This window comes from Euprymna scolopes, chromosome 23 (genome assembly GCF_053919585.1).
Source record: "Euprymna scolopes isolate OS-2025 chromosome 23, ASM5391958v1, whole genome shotgun sequence".
Lineage (NCBI taxonomy): Eukaryota > Metazoa > Mollusca > Cephalopoda > Sepiida > Sepiolidae > Euprymna > Euprymna scolopes.
In genome coordinates this window covers 76,825,264-76,846,259 of record NC_136504.1, presented here as the reverse complement: position 1 = coordinate 76,846,259, position 20,996 = coordinate 76,825,264, and the positions used below count along the sequence as shown (strand labels likewise).

The 20,996-nt window shown below is 32.1% G+C and overlaps 1 protein-coding gene across 2 annotated transcripts in view; it reads right to left on the bottom strand.

The window, feature by feature from the left end:
* Positions 1-4,185: 4,185 nt before the first annotated feature.
* The window catches only part of LOC145246016 (protein neuralized-like), a 600,001-nt gene continuing 583,190 nt past the window's right edge, over positions 4,186-20,996 (bottom strand). For both annotated transcript variants that reach the window (XM_080107829.1, XM_080107828.1), the window contains exon 5: positions 4,186-7,628. In XM_080107829.1, the coding sequence (XP_079963955.1) occupies positions 6,949-7,628 (680 nt within the window). In that variant the 3' untranslated portion in view covers positions 4,186-6,948. The remainder of the gene's footprint in view (positions 7,629-20,996) is intronic.

Below are 20,996 nucleotides of genomic sequence, written 5' to 3'. Positions count from 1 at the left end.
GAACAACTTTATTTGTTTATTTTGTTATTGTTATAAATATTTGTGAACAACTTTATTTTTTTTGTTATTGTTGTAAATATTTGTGAACAACTTTATTTGTTTGTTTTGTTATTGTTGAAAATATTTGTGAATAACTTTATTTGTTTATTTTGTTATTGTTGAAAATATTTGTGAACGACTTTATTTGTTTATTTTGTTATTGTTGAAAATATTTGTGAATAACTTTATTTGTTTATTTTGTTATTGTTGAAAATATTTGTGAACAACTTTATTTGTTTATTTTGTTATTGTTATAAATATTTGTGAACAACTTTGTTTATTTTGTTATTATTATAAATATTTGTGAACAACTTTATTTGTTTATTTTGTTATTGTTGAAAATATTTGTGAACAACTTTATTTGTTTATTTTGTTATTGTCGAAAATATTTGTGAATAACTTTATTTGTTTATTTTGTTATTGTTGAAAATATTTGTGAACAACTTTATTTGTTTATTTTGTTATTGTTGAAAATATTTGTGAACAACTTTATTTGTTTATTTTGTTATTGTTATAAATATTTGTGAACAACTTTATTTGTTTATTTAGTTATTATTATAAATATTTGTGAACAACTTTATTTGTTTATTTTGTTATTGTTGAAAATATTTGTGAACAACTTTATTTGTTTATTTTGTTATTGTTGAAAATATTTGTGAACAACTTTATTTGTTTATTTTGTTATTGTTGAAAATATTTGTGAACAACTTTATTCGTTTATTTTGTTATTGTTGAAAATATTTGTGAACAACTTTATTTGTTTATTTTGTTATTGTCGAAAATATTTGTGAACAACTTTATTTGTTTATTTTGTTATTGTTGAAAATATTTGTGAACAACTTTATTCGTTTATTTTGTTATTGTTGAAAATATTTGTGAACAACTTTATTCGTTTATTTTGTTATTGTTGAAAATATTTGTGAACAACTTTATTTGTTTATTTTGTTATTGTCGAAAATATTTGTGAACAACTTTATTTGTTTATTTTGTTATTGTTATAAATATTTGTGAATAACTTTATTTGTTAATTTTGTTATTGTTGTAAATATTTGTGAATAACTTTGTTTATTTTGTTATTGTTGAAAATATTTGTGAAAAACCTTGTTTGTGTATTTTCTTATTGTTGAAAATAAAGGAAAATATTTTCTGAAAACCATATTTCATCTCGTCCATATTTTGGATTGATCGTAACAATGTTATAGATTTTTTATGATTTACTCTATGATTCAAAATATGAATTCAAACATAAACAATAATAAAAAAAATATGAATTCAAAACAATAATAAAACAAATAAATGTATCGGTAAAAATTACTGATAGCATTGGAAATTATTTTAGTAGTCTAAAATAATTTAATTTTTAATATATGTTAGAATTTAGGCCCATAATTCTTTTTTTCTTAAAATAATGGCATAGTTAAAAACAAAAAGTAAAAATGAAAGCCAAAAGACATGGGTAGGTGCAGCATAATTTAATCAATGTTACAGTTCCTAGAAAATAAACAATATGTCAGACAAAGAATCAGCTGTTTCTCCTTTACAGAAAAGAATTTAAGACATGCAATTTTGCTAATTTGAAATATGAGCAAAAAAGTTTCATATTTTTTAGATAAAATGAAGTACAAAAGAACAGTTGGCCTTATTTATTATTTCAGCCATTATATGAATGTAAGGCACATATTGGGTGATGATAATCAGAATTATAAACAACCTTTCAGAGAAAAAAATGTTCGTTCTGAGATTCTGACCACAGAAACCGAAATGAACATAAATTCATCAAATTTACTCGATAACAATTAATGTTTGCTCATTTGTAAAAAGGTTTCTTGGAAAATAAATTATTTTCAGATTGTTGTTATGAAAACAAAATTGAATTCTTCAAGTTTAGATTTTTACAAGCAGATTTTATTTACAATCAAATGTATTCACTGTCATAATTGCTGCTGAAAAGCTAAACATCATTATTAGGTTATTCATATCCTAAATTGATGAGGGAAGGAGGTATTTGTTTTAGAAAAAAACATAAAAAGAATCAAACCTTTTTACAAGCATTGATCAAATTGAGAACAAAAAATATGGAAGTTACAAAATGTACATTAAAATCACCTTTTCATAGTGGTCGTTATTGTTTGGGATCAAAATAATGCCAATCGACAAGGCAATAAAAGTAGAGTTTAAGAAGTTAAGAAGGAAAACAAAAACAACAGATTTAATGATTTCAAAAAACAAGAAGTTGAAAAAGAGGATCACATTTTTTAATAGTAAAAAATAATAGTGCTTATTTTTTATTGAACTCAAGTGAAATATGAAAGTTAAAAATAAAATGAGAGGAAACTTTATAGTTATTAGTGAAAAATATTTGTGTACAACAAAAATAAGCAAGTAAAATTTTAATAAAAAATAAATATTTAAAGTTCACAAAATCTGAATGACAAGCCAATGTGTCATCTTCATAGTAGAAGATAATCTACAACAAGCCTGGATTGATGCAAATGTGATTTAACGTTCGTAGATTCTATTTTTTTATTGAAATTCTACTTCATAATTTTCCCTAATTTTTGGTGTACATTAATATTTTTCAATGATAAGTAAATATATTCAGGAATTTTCCTGTTATTTTATTTTGAACTTGTTCCTCAACATAAATAAGCACCAGATATTTTTAGCAAATATTAAAGACATTCATTTGATGTAATATACACAATATGGTATATATATATATATATATATATATATATATATATATATATATATATATCCTGTCCAATTTGTATTGCTACTACCATATTGTGCATATTACATCAAATGAATGTCTTAATATTTACTAAAAATATATAAAAAATAATAAATAATAAATAATATATATATATATATATATATATATATATATATATATATATATATATATATAAAGCATCCAGAAATGGCTGAAAAACGTTTGTCAATCAAATTTTGGCTGAATTTTATTTTAATTAGGGTCTTTTATAAAAAATTTAAATTTTTTTGTGTGTGATTTTTTCAAGAACAGGAATGTGCAGTTGTGCAGCACGTTTTGTTTAAAAGGCGTTTTTATTTGTTGGGGGAACAACAGTTTTAGGAGACATTTTGTACATCAAAGTTAAAGAAAATAATTCTTGAAAAAAAAGAAAATTTACAATTGTCAAAAACATAAAATGTTGGATCTGATTGTAATACTAAAATAGTTTGAACAATAGAAACCATACATAATAAGGAATTTTTTTAACAGGAAATTAAAATCTGATAATTCAAGAGGCAGTGGGAAGTGTGAAATACCCCCACCATCACAATTGTAACAGTTACTTTACTTTCTTTTTGTGAATACATTTGTGGTTTGTCTAAAAACAGATTGAACACATTTAAATGTCAGTAAATTTTTCATGATGAAAATGGATTGTTGCACTTTTTATTTCTCTCCAATGTCTTATCATGAGCTGCCAGTCATTATGAAACTTTTTAAGTTTTTATTTGTGGGAAGAAATTGCTCAATAATATTTGCCTTAAACGACCAGAAGGGCCATTACAGAGGAAGTAACAACCTTTATAAATTACCCAGTAAATTTTGCTAACATAGATTTTGAGTTTAAATTTTCTGTTAAAACTAGGCTGACCTTGCAAGCTCTATAACTCGTGCCATAACAGACAGCAATTTCAGGAGGAGGAGGAGGAGGAGGAGGAGGAGGAGGAGCAGCAGCATCAGCACAAAAGTCAAAATTCTTCATTTCACTTATAATTAATTTCACACAAAACTACTTTACAATGTTCTTCAGAGATTTTATAAAATAATCTAAAAATTATTTTATAAACGCTTTTAAAATCAGAAATATTGTGAAAACTCATTCTTCTCTTTCTTTACAATGGCAAGATGCTGCAGCAATTTCAGGGTCATCATTCATTTATGATAAGTAAAAAAGAAGTTCTCCCGATTTGCAAACAATTTACGTTTGTTTTTGTTGTTTTCAAGAAAAAAAGAAACAAAAGAAAAATATTGTCTGCAAATCATTAAATATCGTCAAAAACCTTTCTATTTTTTTAATAAAATATTAAAAACGCTTAATGATTGAAAATGAAAACAATAAAAAAAATCAAAGAGAAATATTAGATTATCTGCAAATCATTAAAACATGGTCAAGAACATTTGTTTTTTATTTATGAACGAATGAGGACTGTACAGCATGTTTCAAAGAAAAAATATGTACACATATTGTGCTTATTGCTGAATAATAGACCCTAACTCACTTCTCTTCCGAAAAAAAAAAGATCTGAGCAAGTTTCTTGTTTTGAAGACGATAAAGGAAGATCAGTTAAATATCAGATATCGATATCATTATAACGTTACCGAGATGGTAATGAATTATGGTTGTAAAAAAGAAACAAAGATGAGTTATTTTACATGATGATGATGATGATGATGATGACATATCACTTTTTAAAGGCATAAAATCATTTGGAATATTGAAATATATAAAATTCAAATTGACTTATTGATGTTCTTTGTTATTTATCTACGATTGGAGAAACGATACAAAGTAGAGACAATTATTTTACATTATCAAAGTTGTTGGTTGAATACTACACACACATAAGTTTATAGATTCAAATGTCAAAATTTAAAAATTCAATTGAATTTCAATTCTAAACACTTGAATATATATACATGAAATAAAAAATATCCACAACAAATTGTTATTTAATCTATGAAATTGTGTGACAACTATATGTGTCTCTGTGTTTATCCTGCAACATAAAGAAGCAGCTTTCAGTGTGCGTCTTTGCAGCTTAAATTTTATTTCTTGTTTGTCTTAATAAAAATATTTAAAAAGTAAACCTTGTAAAATGGAAGGAAATTTTAAAGAAAACCTATACTCCAAACAAGATTTTCTATTTTAGTAACAGGAAAATTACACCAGAAAAATGCAATCTTTGAAAAAAATTTCATGTTCGCAAAGATTTTCGTTTTTCAAATGAAAACTAAACTCACCATGTTAATATGATATGACTCCTGAGTGAACCTTGTTTAATGGTTTTGCTAGTATAATTTTCGGGTTCCAAAATCAATTAAAAATTTGGTAAAATTGCAAATTATTTCAACTCAGTAATCTGCAATAATTGTAGAAAAGTTGTCGTTGTTTCAATTTTGTTGAACACAAAGCAAAATGGTTTACAATTAAATATTCAATGAGGTTACAGCTAATAACAAAAATCATAATAAAACGAGCTAATTATGAAGATGTTTCATTCTTTTAAAAGACAGAACAAATTACATTCTTCATTTGAAATAGGTTTTGTAATTTTATGAAAATTTTCAAGATATTTTTTTATTTGAGGTTTTAACAAAACCCCCAAAACCCATAAAAGTATTTTTATTTTTAAAATTAGTAGCAAAAGTATTTTTTCACTAAATGCACAAGGAATTCAGTTACTTCAAAAAGGTTCGCCCACAATTGATTCCTCACTAAAAGATAGATTTATTTGATAATCAAATATATTTATGAATATTTCTTTCTTTTTTTAAAATTATTTGTGTCTTTATGAGGACTGTAGTTGAAGGAATTACAAAGAGTGCGGTATCAAGTTATTGTGAACATCAGTTGAATGTGTTCTATTTTCTTTTACCTCAGCTGAAAATAAAATAAGGAAATATAATAATTCCTATTAAAGGCAAATGTCTTGGCATGTTCACTTGATTTGTTGCCTTTATATAAGTGAGATTTTGCGAAAAAAAAAATCAAAAAGATTAAGAAAGAATAAAGAAAATAGATTTTGCATTATTTGCATTTGAAAATCATTTGTTGCTGTGAATTGTATTTCTACAAGAAATTCTTCAATCAAGTTAAATTGGCAGAAAAATGACTGACAAATATCCAGTTGTATGATTGTAGCAGATTTGTAGGAAGTTGACATTTAAAAAATAATTCCCAGTTAGAGAGTTGAACTGTGCTCACGTTGACAGCGAAGGGGGTGGGTGATTGTAAAATTAGATAATGCTTCATTGTCTATGGTGATTAGTTTGTAAGACACACTCATACAAGGAAGTAGCAACTTGTTGACACACACAGATACACAGACACAGACACACACACACACACACACACACACACACACACACAGATTGAGCCCCTGCAATCTTTATACCTCATATTTTGTAGTATCACCATCATTATAATAATTATTATTTACAAATAAGAGAGAGGAAGAATTGAAGAGAGGGAAGGGAGGAGGGAGTTTGTAAATTCAGAAGCTAATAATAGTCTGACATTTCCACGTTTAAAAAAAATCCTGAGATTTCATTTCAAATTCTTTAAAAAAAATTCTATTAGATACATTTTATAGAATAATCCAAATAGAATTATTAAAAAAGGAATATAGTGTTTTTTTCTCTTGATACAAGAATTCCTACATAAAATTAGGAATGAAAGAAAACGTTTCTATACAATTCTGCCTTTGTAAGTTTATTCTTGAAAAGAAAAACATATTTTATCTATGTTTTGCAATAATACTCTTCAATTGTTTTATGTATTCTTGGATTTATGATAAATGTGTAGGCCGTGTTATCATTTGTGTTTACATTGTGCCTTGTCCTTTTTATTACTGTGAAAGCACTAACCATTGCTGAGTGCATAATGCGGTCGGCCAGTTTTTGGTCATTGCCATCCAATCGACACTGGATTGGAATTGTTTGTAAGATTGTAACTTCCTCCAAATAATGAGAGGAAAGCAGAAAAGGACTGGAATTATTTCACACTAGTTTTTGCTTCATGAATCAACTTTTTTTTAGTTGTTTGGTTGGCTTTAATCCAGATATGAAATATTGCTTTTTCTTCATTTCTCTAAACTAAATTTTTCTTTATGTTTTGTGTCAAATCTTCAATTGCACTTTTTCTTTCTGTCTCATGATCGGAAAATTTTGATAACATCTTTTATGTGCTGCCTGCAAATTGGACAGAGGGCACCGCGATCCTTTTTCACAGCCATAGCACACTCAAAACACATGCACATGTGGCCACATGTATAAAGGACACAGTTTATTGACCGTTCGTAACAGACATTACATTCATTGCTTTCATTGTCTGTGATAGCATTGCCATCATTGGATGCTGACATAATTGAAGGACTCAAACCTGAATCAAAACTTGATGATGGGTACAAGATGTGAGGATTATGCAGACTCCCTCGATTAAAGTGTAGCTGAGGAGGCATGATGGGAGGTGCTGAATAAACCTTGGTTGAAGCTTGCTGCTGCTGCTGCTGGCTTCCTCCTGCTCCGCTTGACAATGATGATGATGAAGTTACTGATGTGTGATGGAATGATGTTGCAGGCATGCTTAGACTACGCAGCACCAGTGTAGACATGGCTGCAGATGATGAAGATGATGACGATGTTGATGATGATGCAGAGGTGGAGGAGGAAGAGTTATTGTTGGTAGGTCCACTTTGGCTTAAATGGTACTGGGTAGGAGTTGAAGCCGTTGTGCACTGACGTGGTGGCAAAGCTACAGTCAGGCCACTACTATTGCTGAGACAGGCAGAGGCAGGACGTAATCTCCTTATCTGAGATGGGTTAGCAGAACCTAAAAAAAATGTTTAGATTTTAAAAACATGAAAATAAAAAAAATGTTTAAATTTAAAAAACATAAAAACAAAAAAAATGTTTAAATTTTAAAAACATAAAAACAAAACAATGTTTAGATTTTAAAAACATAAAAACAAAAAAATGTTTAGATTTTAAAAACATAAAAACAAAAAAAAATGTTTAGATTTTAAAAACATAAAAACAAAAAAAATGCTTAGATTTTAAAAACATAAAAACAAAAAAAAAAATCCACAATTGTTATTGTGATAACATTTTCGTGCTTAAATTAATGTTATATATCAAAATTAATTTTATATATCAAAATTAATTTTTATATCAAAATTAATTTTATACATCAAAATTAATTTACATTTTATAATGCTGTGAGATTTTCCTTTGCAATAACTGGAATAACCAAATATTCCATGAAAAAGTTGTGTTTTATTATGCATTCTTGTACTGTAAAACATATTTCAATTACATTCATTGATTACACTATTTTGTCCGGATTAATATTTTATTTATTTTTTAGAGAAAAGTGGTAGTTTTTTGTTTTTTTATCTTTCATTAGCATGTCATCCATACTTCATTTTTGATTCGTCAATTGCAAACACTATGGGAAAGCGAAGGATTTAATAAACACTCCAAATTTTTGTAAGCCTTTTTTTCAGATGTAATATAAAGATGCACATATATACAATAAAAGCAATCGCACACTTCATTTATTAAAATCACACACTACTATAATTAGTAATAATCTTTCATATTTCCTAACACATATGAATGGTTTTCCCAAATTTTTACATTAAGTTTATAAACGTAATCCATATATTATTATCAACATCAGCATAGTTAGGCAGGCTCATATTACCTATAATCTGTAAGTCCAACATTTATTAAATCTTTCCTTTTTTGGGTGGAAGATCATCATCACGTTTTCAAATTAATAGTCATTCTAAAATCAGATTAACCGAAACAAAAACTATGAATTATTATCATTTTTTAGGTACCTTTACTATTAGAAGGCCTTCTAAAATTATTACTGTGTGTGTGTGTGTGTGTGTTTTTAGAATATTTTTGAAGGGTAACATGGATAAAAGATCCTGAATTGGTTTAATAAATTTCCGGATGATCATTTATGTGTAAAACGGTCCGTCAAAATGCAAAGTTTTTTGTATTTGGAAAATAAATAAATAAATAAATAAAATGAAATAAATAAAGAAATAAAATGAATAATACTAGCTTTATATATATATATATATATATATATATATATATATATATATATATATATATATATGTATATATATGTATATATATATATGTATATATATATATATATGTATATGTATATATGTATATATATGTATATATATATATGTATATATATGTATATATATATGTATATATATATGTATATGTATATATATATGTATATATATATATGTATATATATATGTATATATATATGTATATATATATGTATATGTATATATATATATGTATATGTATATATATATGTATATGTATATATATATATATATGTATATATATGTATATATATATGTATATATATATATATATGTATATATATGTATATATATATGTATATATATATATATATATATATATATATGTATATATATATATATATATATATATATATATTAGCAGATATACCCAGCGTTCAACTCCTTAAAAAAAAATGAAGTAAAAAACGGAAAGAAACTGAGGCAAGCATGAGAATATTATGTTTTTTTCTAAACAGTTCACTTCGTGTAAGTAAAAAAAAAAAATAAATATTTGAGTTGAAATCGAAACCAAAGCCTAAAGACAGTGAGTCCAATCACGGTCATCGAGATATAGAAAGTCTGTTAACTGAAAAATACCTGCAGGCAATGTAGGTAAGATTTGTCGAACTGTTACTGTCGATACTATATGACGGCATTTTTAAAAAGAGCATTAAAACATGTTTAAAAAAAAGAAAGGCACCCAATTCGATTAATAATGAAACTGACTATAAAATATAAATATTATCTATGTAAAATTACTTAATTTTAAAGCAATATACAATCTAATACTGATAAAACTGAATTATGAATTTAGGGAACAAACAATTAAAGAAACAAAACACAAACAATTCTTGGCCTTCGGGATAAGATTAGTGTAGTAGTATCTGTTCTGATGCTATAATTCACTTTGTCTGTCCTCGGCCGGTGAAGGGGAAATCCTTCATGACTGAGATAATTTTTATTTTTGTTCCTATCCAGAGTGCCCCTTATTGAGGAACCACAAGATTATATGTTGAAATATTTAAATAACTATTACTTTTAATACAGAAATTAGTTTTGGTTTTCTGTTCTATGTTCATTTTTCCCCATGTTCTTCATCAAATATATGTAGCATATTTTCATCAGTTACATGGTTAGGAATCCTATACTCCGCTATAGTCACCATTTTCATATCAGTGCAGAATACATGAATACTAAAAGAGAATCATACCATAATGTGAATATTGGTTAAAAACTAAGAAAATATAGTAAACATCTACGATATTAAACAAGGGTGGTGGTAAATTTCGGAGGGGGGAGGGCGACGACATCATTTCTTCACTTACTAGTTGTCTCACAGACCATCATGAGTGATCACTCACTTGCAGTAACCTGTGGTATTCGCTGGAGACCGCGTGACAACAAGTCTCCTCAGATTTCCAATGCTCTCCACCTCTTGACCACTCGTGCAGATGATTGCACATTATCACAACAGCCATTTGCCATTGATTTCTCGTTGGCATTAGCCATTGGTGTTTCCTGGGGTTTGGGTGACAAAATGCCGCCCCCAATTTGTTAGATTTGAACTGCACACTTCCAGTGGAGATCTGGTTAGTACTTTTCCACTTCGGCTTTTCCATCCTCCCTGACCCTTTTGCATGCGCAAAAGGTTTGCTTTGGTTTATTTAATCACGAAAACTTGCAGGTACTATTTGAGGACAAAAAGGGGGGAATTATTTGAATATGTATGAAAAAATAATTTAACAAAAAAATAAAAATCTTTAGTGGAGAAAATAATAAAATAATTAAAAAAAAAAAAAAAACAAGCACAAAATAAAAGTATGAATCAAATTCATTTGATTCATACTTTTATTTTGTGCTTGTTTTTTTTTTTTTAATTATTTTATTATTTTCTCCACTAAAGATTTTTATTTTTTTGTTAAATTATTTTTCACCCCCTCCCCAATGAAAAATAATTCAAAAGAATAAATACACGCACAATTTTTAAAAAAAGTCTGAGATACATACGAAGAAAGTGAAAGAAAACGCTTTCAGGGAGAAATCATTGAATAAAAACACTGTTTACGCAGGGTCCCCATTCCCTGTAAAGTACCCACTTATTTATAAGATAAAACACAAGAAAATATGTTAACTAAAATTTAATGTACTCTTTATTTTTAGTTCATATCAAAACTTTAATTAAAACTGATTAGTTAATGAACTTTTAAGATGATTTTGTGTTCGTTATGTCTCGATAAACAGAATTTCCTATTTCATTTCCCATTTCAGTCATGTAAATTATTTACAGTTGAAATGTTATAAAACAAACAAAGTTTAAGTTTTAAATATATTTTAAAGAAATAAATTACGCCCGGTGAATTCATCGATCGTTTTGATTAAATAATAATTTTAAAAAACTGTTGTGCAAAAATGCTTCTAACTTTAAAAATAAAAAATTTTAAAAAATACTCAATGAAAAATTAAAATTAAAAACTTAAAAAAAATTTTTTTTTTAATTAAAATTTAAAAATTAAAAAAATACTCAATGAAAAGTTTTATTTATTATTAAAAGAACGGACTGAAAAATATTTTCATATAAATATTGTTTGTTTTGCAGCTTAAAAAAAATAAATAAAATGAAATATTCGATTTTCTTCGATAGACATATAAGAAAATTTTAAATTAAAAAACAGGTTCACTTACTGTTATATTTTGTTAGATTAAAATTATCCAAATGAAGAATTGTTCTTTCTCTTTAGAAAATAAAAATATGTTTAAATCACCACAAGGGGCAACGAAAAATATTTTTTTATGGCTATTAGCGTGGTCACGTGGTTGAACACAAAACTTTAGGCACCGTATACCTCCATGATGATCTGGTAATGATGTCACGCTGTCATGTTCATTGGCTTGTACTTACTCTCGGTGGCCTCAGTGAAATATGATATCCAAAGGCAGTGCTACCCTTGGATATCTCCAAGCCACTGTCAGGGAGCATAGAGATATTTAGCTGCAGATTAAACTTCATGAATGTAGAGCTGTGATTCTTTCCATTCTCATGTATGCATGTGAAACTTGAACCAGATAGAAACTGAACCATTTCCACATGACTTACCTCCATATATTGATGAAAATGTAAAAATATCAAGACAAGATACTAGATACAGATGCAATCAAACCTCCCGTCAGCGCACACTTACAGCAATGTCAATTTCGTTGGGTGGGTCATATGTTGCATGTCAGATTCAAGAATCCAAAAACAGCTCCTTTATAGTGAGCTGTCCAAAGAAAAAAAAATCATAAGAGGACAGCAGAAACAGTTCAAGGACAGACTGAAGGTCTCCCTCAAACAGTTTGGTTTGTATTCCAGCTTGTGGAAAAACCTAGTCCAAGAGAGATGTTCCTGACGTACCACAAGCCACCAAGGGGCTATAATTGCTGAATTTGTATGCAATGAAGAACACAAGAGGAATGTATTAATAGAAAAACAGAGCAGTCAGCATTTCTGCTACAGAATCATCCCACGGATGTCCCAAATGTGGGAGATACTTCAGCGCTCCAATCGAAGTGACAAGTCATCTCTAAACCCACAGAACAATTGCATGATCATGGTAATCTTCACAAGAGATGGATAAACATCATCATCATAAGAAAATTGATGATAAAAATAAAAATTGAATAAATTACAATAGTTTCAATCAAACAAAGAAAGAATTAAAATCTTTATATCTATAAAAGTGAAATTGTCTTTTTTTTTCTTTTTTTTTTACAAGGTAGTCACTACTTATCAAGGCCCGGAAGCCACTCGGGGATAAGGGTTATTGTGTGTACAGTACGTTAGTGTTGGAGATTTGATAAAGTGTACTACTTAAGGAGGCGGTTCATCAGGAATTTGTTCACATTGGACTTGAAGACATCCAGGTTGTAGTCAGGTGGAAAACAGGCAACCGGAACAGAGTTCCACAGGTGTGCACTTCTAAGAAAGAAGCTTTGTTCATGGAATCTACGTTTTGATTTTAGCACAAATAAGAAGTGGAGAAAATTTTTGACAGAGGTTTAAGCTAGGCGGGTGTTTATCATGAAAGATTGGCGAGGGGGGACCAAAGTTTGGAGTTCAGATGAGCACCTGCCATGGTAGTAACGATAAAACAAAGACAGGCTCGCAACATCTCTCCTGTGGGAGAGAGGTTGCAGGGAAGAGAAAAGGGCATCACCCACTAGACCACAAAGCCTATTTTGTACTCTGTCAAGGCAGGATAGGCTGTTTTTAGCAGCTCCTGCCCAGATGTGGCAGCAGTACTCCATCCTTGGACGTACTTTGCTTTTATACAGATAGAGAATTGCATCAGGGGTGAGATATCTTCTGGAGCGGTAGAAGGATCCTACCATTTTTCCAGCGACTTTGGCAACTGACTTGATGTACATGTTCCATTTCAGGTCAGGAGTAAAGGTCAAGCCCAGAAGCTTATCAAAACATGGAGCTTCTCCTAGACGAGAGCCACCCATTTCAATTGATGCCAGATGGGATCAGAGCGTTGATGATGTAAAGATAGGAGCTTGGTTTTAGATGCATTAAAAGTAACCAGCCACCTCCTCCCCCACTGTACCACACGCTCAAGATCAGAGGAGAGAGAATCAGAGAGAACTTTGTCATTTACGGCCTTTGATGTGTTGCCATAGATGGTCGTGTCATCAAATGATTTAAGTATGCGTTTTGGGAGATCATTGATGTATATCAGGAAGAGAGTTGGGCCCAGGATGAACCCCTGGGGGACTCCAGCATTTATATTGAGGGCCTCTGATTTTTGTCCATCGACCACTACTCTTATGAACCTATCAGAGAGAAATGATTTAATGATCAAGAAAACATTTCCAGTTATACCATAGCTGGAAATCTTGTAAAGTAGGCCCTTATGCCATACCTTATCAAAGGCCTTTGATATGTCAAGAGCAATTGCCCTAGAGAGGAAGCCTTTGTCAAAAGATTCGCTAATCCTATGAGATATAATAGTTAGCACATCTGCTGTAGATTTGGCAGAACAGAAACCATATTGCATATCACTAAGAAGGTTATTTCTGCTGAGGTGGTTGACTACTTCTCTATTTAATATGGATTCCAACAGCTTACTCATGACACACAGGAGACTTATTGGTCTGTACTGAGAGGGAGATGACTTATCACCGGAATTCTTAAATACAGGGCATACTGATGAGGTTTTCCAGGGTGTTGGGAAGCACTTCTCTTTAAGGCAACGCTTAAAGAGTTTTGTAAGTATGGGGCAAATTTTAGTTGAAGATAAAACAAAGACAGGCTCGCAACATCTCTTCTGTGGGAGAGAGGTTGCAGGGAAGAGAAAAGGGCATCCCCCACTAAACAATGAAGTCTATTTTGTATTCTGTCAAGGCAGGATAGGCTGTTTTTAGCAGCTCCTGCCCAGATGTGGCAGCAGTACTCCATACTTGGATGTACTTGGCTTTTATACAGATAGAGAATTGCATCAGTAGTGAGATATCTTCTGGAGCGGTAGAAGGATCCCACCATTTTCCCAGTGTCCCTGGCAACAGATTTGATGTACGTGTTCCATTTCAGATCAGGAGTAAAAGTCAAACCCAGAAGCTTGTCAAAACATGGAGCTTCTCCAAGATGAGAGCCATCCATTTCAATTGATGCCTGATGGGGGATCAGAGTGTTGATGATGTAAAGATAGAAGCTTGGTTTTGTATGCATTAAAAGTGACCAGCCACCTCTTCCGCCATTGTAACACGTGCTCAAGATCAGAGGAGAGAGAATTAGAGAGAACTTTGTCATTTACAGCCTTTGATGTGTTGCCATAGATGGTCGTGTCATCAGCATAGATGTCAACGAATGATTTAGGTATGTGTTTTGGGAGATCATTGATGTAGATCAGGAAGAGAGTTTGGCCCAGGATGAACCCCTGGGGGACTCCAGCATTAATACTTCGGGCCTCTGATTTCTGCCCATCAATCACTACTCTTATGAACCTATCGGAGAGAAATGATTTAATGATTGAGAAAACATTTCCAGTAATACCGTAGCTGGAAATCTTGTGAAGTAGGCCCTTAGGCCATACCTTATCGAAGGCCTTTGATATGTCAAGAGCAATTGCCCTGGAAAGGAAACCTTTGTCAAGAGATTCACTAATCTTATGTGATATAACCGTTAGCACATCTGATCTTGCAGAGCGGAAACCATATTGCATGTCACTAAGAAGGTTGTTTCTGTTGAGGTGGTTGACTACTTCTTTATTTAATATGGATTCCAACAACTTACTCATGACACACAGAAGACTTATTGGTCTGTACTGAGAGGGAGATGACTTTTCACCTGAATTCTTAAATACAGGGCATACTGATGAGGTTTTCCAGGGTGTTGGAAAGCACTTCTCCTTAAGGCAACGCTTCAACAGTTTTGTAAGTATGGGGGCAAGTTCTGGTTGTAGCTTTTTCAGCACTATAACTGGAATGCCATCAGGGCCAGTTGCTTTACTGGAATCAAGGTTCTTGATTAGCTTGGTGACCTCACGCACAGATATTTGTATGTTGCATAGCGTGTTGTCTGTTATAGGAGGAAATACAGAGAGTTGATGGTCATTATCGCATAGGGTAGAATTAGCTGCAAAGTTCTTTGCAAATAGTTTGGCCTTGTCTGATGCTGACGAGATGACCTCAGGTCCATTGATGATGGTTGGGATAGAATGCACGTTTCTGTTCAGGATCCTGTTTGCTATTTGCCAAAACTGGTGGGAACCCAGCTGCTGCTCAGTTACTTTTGATTTAATGGACTGAGCATATAGCTTTCTTGTATTTTTTATTACTCTTTTGCAGTGGTTGCTGGCAGTCCTGAAGGCAGCTTTAGTCTCAGTGCATCTATTACGTTGGTAGTCATGGAAAAAGTGGTTTCTGTGCGCGATAGCAGCAGCACATTCTGGGGAGAACCATGGCTGGCTGTTAGGTTTTTGTTGGAATTTTTTGGATGGTATGAATCGGTCTATGCCTACAATTAACCATTCGGTCAGGTCTGATACTATGGAGGACACATCCTTTTTAAACATGGAATGCAGGGGTAGATCGGATATAAGTGTACGGAAGCTATCCCAGTCAGCGGTAGAGTATCGATATACAGTACGGTGGAAAGGTACATCTCCAGACTGATTGCATTTCATTTTTATCTTAACTGATACAACCGAGTGGTCAGAAGATCCCAGAGGAGACAGAACAGAACTTGAACATAGCTCAGGGGAAGTTGTGAGAAAAAGGTCTAGAAGGCTAGCATAGTGACCGGAAGTATCGGGCACTCGGTTGGGTTCGTGGACAATCTGGATAAGGTTATAGGCAATGGCAAAATCATGACAGAACCTCCCCTCATCATCTGTCTTGTTAGAGTGGGTCAGCCATTCCGCATTGTGGACATTGAAGTCACCACAAATGTGGACGTTAGCTGAAGGATGAGCAGACAGGATGTGGTCAATTTTTTCAGATATGCTCTTAAGGATAGTAACTCCACTGTAGTGGGGGCGATAGAGAGCAAATATAAATGCAGTGGTGTGTGTGTGTGTGTGTGTGTGTGTGTGTGTGTGTGTGTGTGTGTGTGCCTGTCTGTGTACATTTTCCTATCAAACTATTCTGTCAATTTTCAGTTTACAAACTTGAAATCTGATATAAGGGGTATCGAGATTTGGGAAAATCGTTTTAATCGGTTTTCGGCAAGAAATTTACCTGTCAAGGGGTCAAAGTTCAACGATTTGACCTTTGGAAACTCTATATAACTCCTCTGCCAATTTTGAGTCTAAACACATGAGACTTGGATATGGATCAAACTTTTAAATTTGATTTGAGCCCAAAACAATAAATGTTAAGTGGTCAAAATTGGGGTCAAAGTTTAAAAAAATTGACCTCTGTGGTCTCTACCAAATTACTCAGCCAATTTTTGGTCTAAACATTTGAAACTTTACATTAAGTGTATTCAGACATAGAGCAAACTTTTTAATTGGTTTTTGCCCGACACTAACCATCAGTATGCAAGTCACCTAGACCTTTTTCTCACAACTTGCTTTGAGCTATGTACATCCTCTGTTCTGTCTTCGCTGGGATCTTCCAACTACTTGTTTGTATCAGTTAAGATAAAAACGAAATGTAATAAGTTTTCAAGTGTACCTTTCCATCGTGTAGTATATCGATACTCTCAGGCTGACTGGGATAGTTTACACACATTTATATAGGGTCTACCTCTGCATTCCATTTTTCAAAAGAATGTGTCCTCTATAGTATCAAACCTGACAGAATAGTTGATTGTAGGTATAGACCGCTTCAGACCCTTCAAAAAATTCCAACAAAAACCTAACAGCCAGACGTGGTTCTCTCCAGAATGTGCTGCTGCCATTGTGCACAGAAATCAGTTTTTCCATTACTTCCAATGTAATAGATGTACTGAGACTAAAGCCACTTTCAGGACTGCCAGCAACCACTGTAAAAGAGTAATAAAGAACGTGAGAGAGTTATATGCTCAGTCCATAAGTCTAAAGTAGTTGAGCAGCGGCTTGGTTCCCACCAGTTTTGCCAAACACCAAACAGGGTCCTGAACAGAAGCGTGTGCTCTATTCCAACCATCATCAATGGACCTGAGGTAATCTCGTCCGTATTAGACAAAGCAAAACTCCTGGCCAAGAACTTTGCTGCCAATTCTACCCTATGAAATCAAGGCTTTCAGATACAGAAGGAAATACGGGGTTGGCACCCCCGTATTTCCTTCTGTATCTGAAAACACACAATGTGACATACAAATATCTGAGTGTGATGTTGCCAAGTTAATCAAAAACCTTGTAAAGCAATAAAGCAGTAAAGCAACTGACCCTGACAGCATTCAACCAGAATTAGCTCCCGTACTTACAAAGCTGTTTAAGTGTTGTTTTAAGGAGAACTGCTTCCCAACACCCTGGAAAACTTCACCCCGTATTTAAGAATTCAAATGATCGGTCATCTTCCTCTCTCAGTACAGACCAATAAGTCTCCTGTGTGTAATGAGTAAGTTGCTGGAATCTATGTTAAATAGAGAAGTAGTCAAACACCTCAGCAAAGTAACCTCCTTAATGACATACAATATGGTTTCTGTGCTGCTAGATTTATAGCAGATTACATTACCCATTACATCTCATAGGATTAGTGAATCTCTCGATGGATTAGGCTTCTTTTCTAGGGCAATTGCTCTTGACAAAGGCCTTTGATAGGATATAGTATAAAGGTCTACTCCACAAGATCTTCAGCTGCGGTATAGCTGGAAATGTCTTCTCAATTATTAAATCATTTCTTTCTGATAGGTTCATAAGAGTAGTGGTTGATGGGCAGAAATCAAAAGCTCACAGTATTAATGTTGAAATCCTCAGGAGTCCATCCTGAGCCCAACTCTCTTCCTGATCTTCATCAATGATCTCCCAAATCACATCCTAAGATCATTTGTAGACACTTATGCTGACGACATTACCATCTATATCAAACTTCAAAAGAGGTAAGTGAGCAAATTCTTTCTGATTCTCTTTCCTCTGGTACAATGGAAAAAGAGGTGGCCGGTTAATTGTAATGCATCTAAAACCAAGCTTCTATCTTTACATCATCAATGCTCTGCTTCCCGTCTGGAATCAATTGAAATGAATGGCGCAATGTTTTGACAGGATCATACTAGATATCTAACTGCTGATGCAATTCTTTACCTGTATAAGGATGAAGCACTGAGAAGGAGATGCTAGAAAGATCCTGCTTTGACAGAGTTCAAAATACACTTTGTAGCTTTCTCTTTTCCCACAGAAGAAATGTTGCGAGCTTGTCTCTACTTTATCGTCATTTTCATGGCAAGTGCTCATGTGAGCTCCAATCTATAGTCCTCCCTCGCCAAACTTTCACAAAAAACACTCATCTAGCTCAAACCACTTTCAATGAGTTCCCTCACTCTTTATCTGTGCCTAAACCTAAATGTACATTCCATGAAAAAAAACAAAAACTTCTTTTTTAGAACTGCACGCCTGTGGAATTCTCTTCCATTTCCCTGCTTTCAAACTGACTACAATATGATCGTCTTCAAGTCCAACATAAACAAATTCTTGATGAGCCTTTCCCCCTTAAGTAATCCAAGTTACCAAATTTCCACTACTAACGATTACTATGATATTGTCCCATTGATTACTGTACACTCATTAACCCTTATCCTTGAGTGGCCTCTCTGGGCCTTGATAAGTGATGAGCCGTTTGTAAAAAAAAAAAAAAAAAGAAAAAGAATAAGAAAACCTGGGTAAAGTGACTCTGATGAAAATCATGGATTTGACTAATCCAGCAAACTCGGGTCTTCTGTTTCAGCACTTGTAGTAATTTTTTATTTTATAGTAGAACTTGGGACCAAATTAAAAAAAAAACTTTCTCAATATATATATATTTATATTTATATATATATATATATATATATATATATATATATATATATATATATATATATATATATATTTCTTTAGAGGGGAGAGAGAGAGGAAGAAAGAGAAAAAAAATTGAATAATATATAACACATACGGAAAGTTGATATACTGTTTAAACTTTGATAGCCTTCTTTGATTGTCACTGTGCAGACTTTTCATACATTGTATACATTGTGGGATGGAGGGTTAAATGATGTAAATAAAGGAAACGAAAGATGTAAATATTTTCTAAAAAGAGATTACATCACAAATTACATGGAAAAGACTAGTTATCGTACAATTATAAATGATTTGTAATATCGGAATTTTATCTTGCTTTCAGATAAATTCGATGCCTGACCTGAAAAAAAATGACAGCATGGAATAAAAAGGAGGGGGGTTAAAGAATAAAATATAAAGGTCTTGCTTTGAAACGAAGAAGAGATTTTATTCACAATAAAATTAGTTGCAAATTTTTCCCTTTGCGGGCATTAAACTTATGAAATGCCAAGGTAACATATAATGAAAAAATAACATTGGTTCTTATAATGAAGATGTCGTATCCATGAATGAATACAATAATAAGATTCAAAATAGTATTTCCTAATCACACTCTCATATGAAATAAATTTTAGGAGCATACTCACAAATTGAAAGCCAGTCAGGCACGTGCCTTTTTCTTTTTTTTTTGTTTAAAGTTCTTTTAGAATTTTCTCTCCTCCATTTGCATCTCCGTAGACACGCAGATGGATTTCAGAAGTATGGCCGTGTCACATTACTGGGGTTTTCTTGCCGGGTTTTCTTCTTTGTAGGAGGTTCCAAAATTCCTTGTCACATAAAATAAAGTCTTTTTTTAAAAATAACTACACTCCTTCAAAAATACGTGCAAAACCGTAGTCACGTAGATAGTATTCAGAAGTATGCCTCGTCGCATATCCGGGGTGTTCTTGCTGGGTTTTCTTCTTTGAAGGAGGCTCGTCAAAATTCCACTTTCAGCGCTGGGCAATAAACGAAGTTGGCGGAATTTCAAAAGAGAGCGAGTCTCGCGCTGGGCTCGTGACGTCATCACGGAGCTAGCATTTCCGTTTTCTCCAAATTAAAGGGAGTTTCGTACAAACCCAAAATGTACAAAACTAAGAATCAAAAAAGATACAAATACAAAAAATCGAATACAAGAACCAGATAAAAAATAATAAATGTAAACGGGGGGGGGGTACTATTATTGGTACAAAAAAAATTCCAACATTCTCCCCCAACAGGAAATGGCAGTCAACCTACAGTTGGATGACACCTGTAAAATTTACAATACAACATTTTTCTTTATATATACATATACCACACAGCATATGGTCAGAAGAACTCAGGAAACACATATCAGAACAAAAAAGCAGAAAAATTCAAATAGGCTTATTTTATACAAATTCACATGAAAACCTTTATGTTTTAGGTTTGAACGGAGGAGTATCTAACCAGATTCATAAATTTAAAACTAATGATGAGATGCAAGGTTGCAACACAAGAATATTTTGTCAGATTAACTATAGGCATATTAATGAGCATAAAGAATTGAGAAGTTCACCTACCATCCAACCTCCTCATCCTTATATTATCTCTGGCGAACACCCAAATATCTCAGCT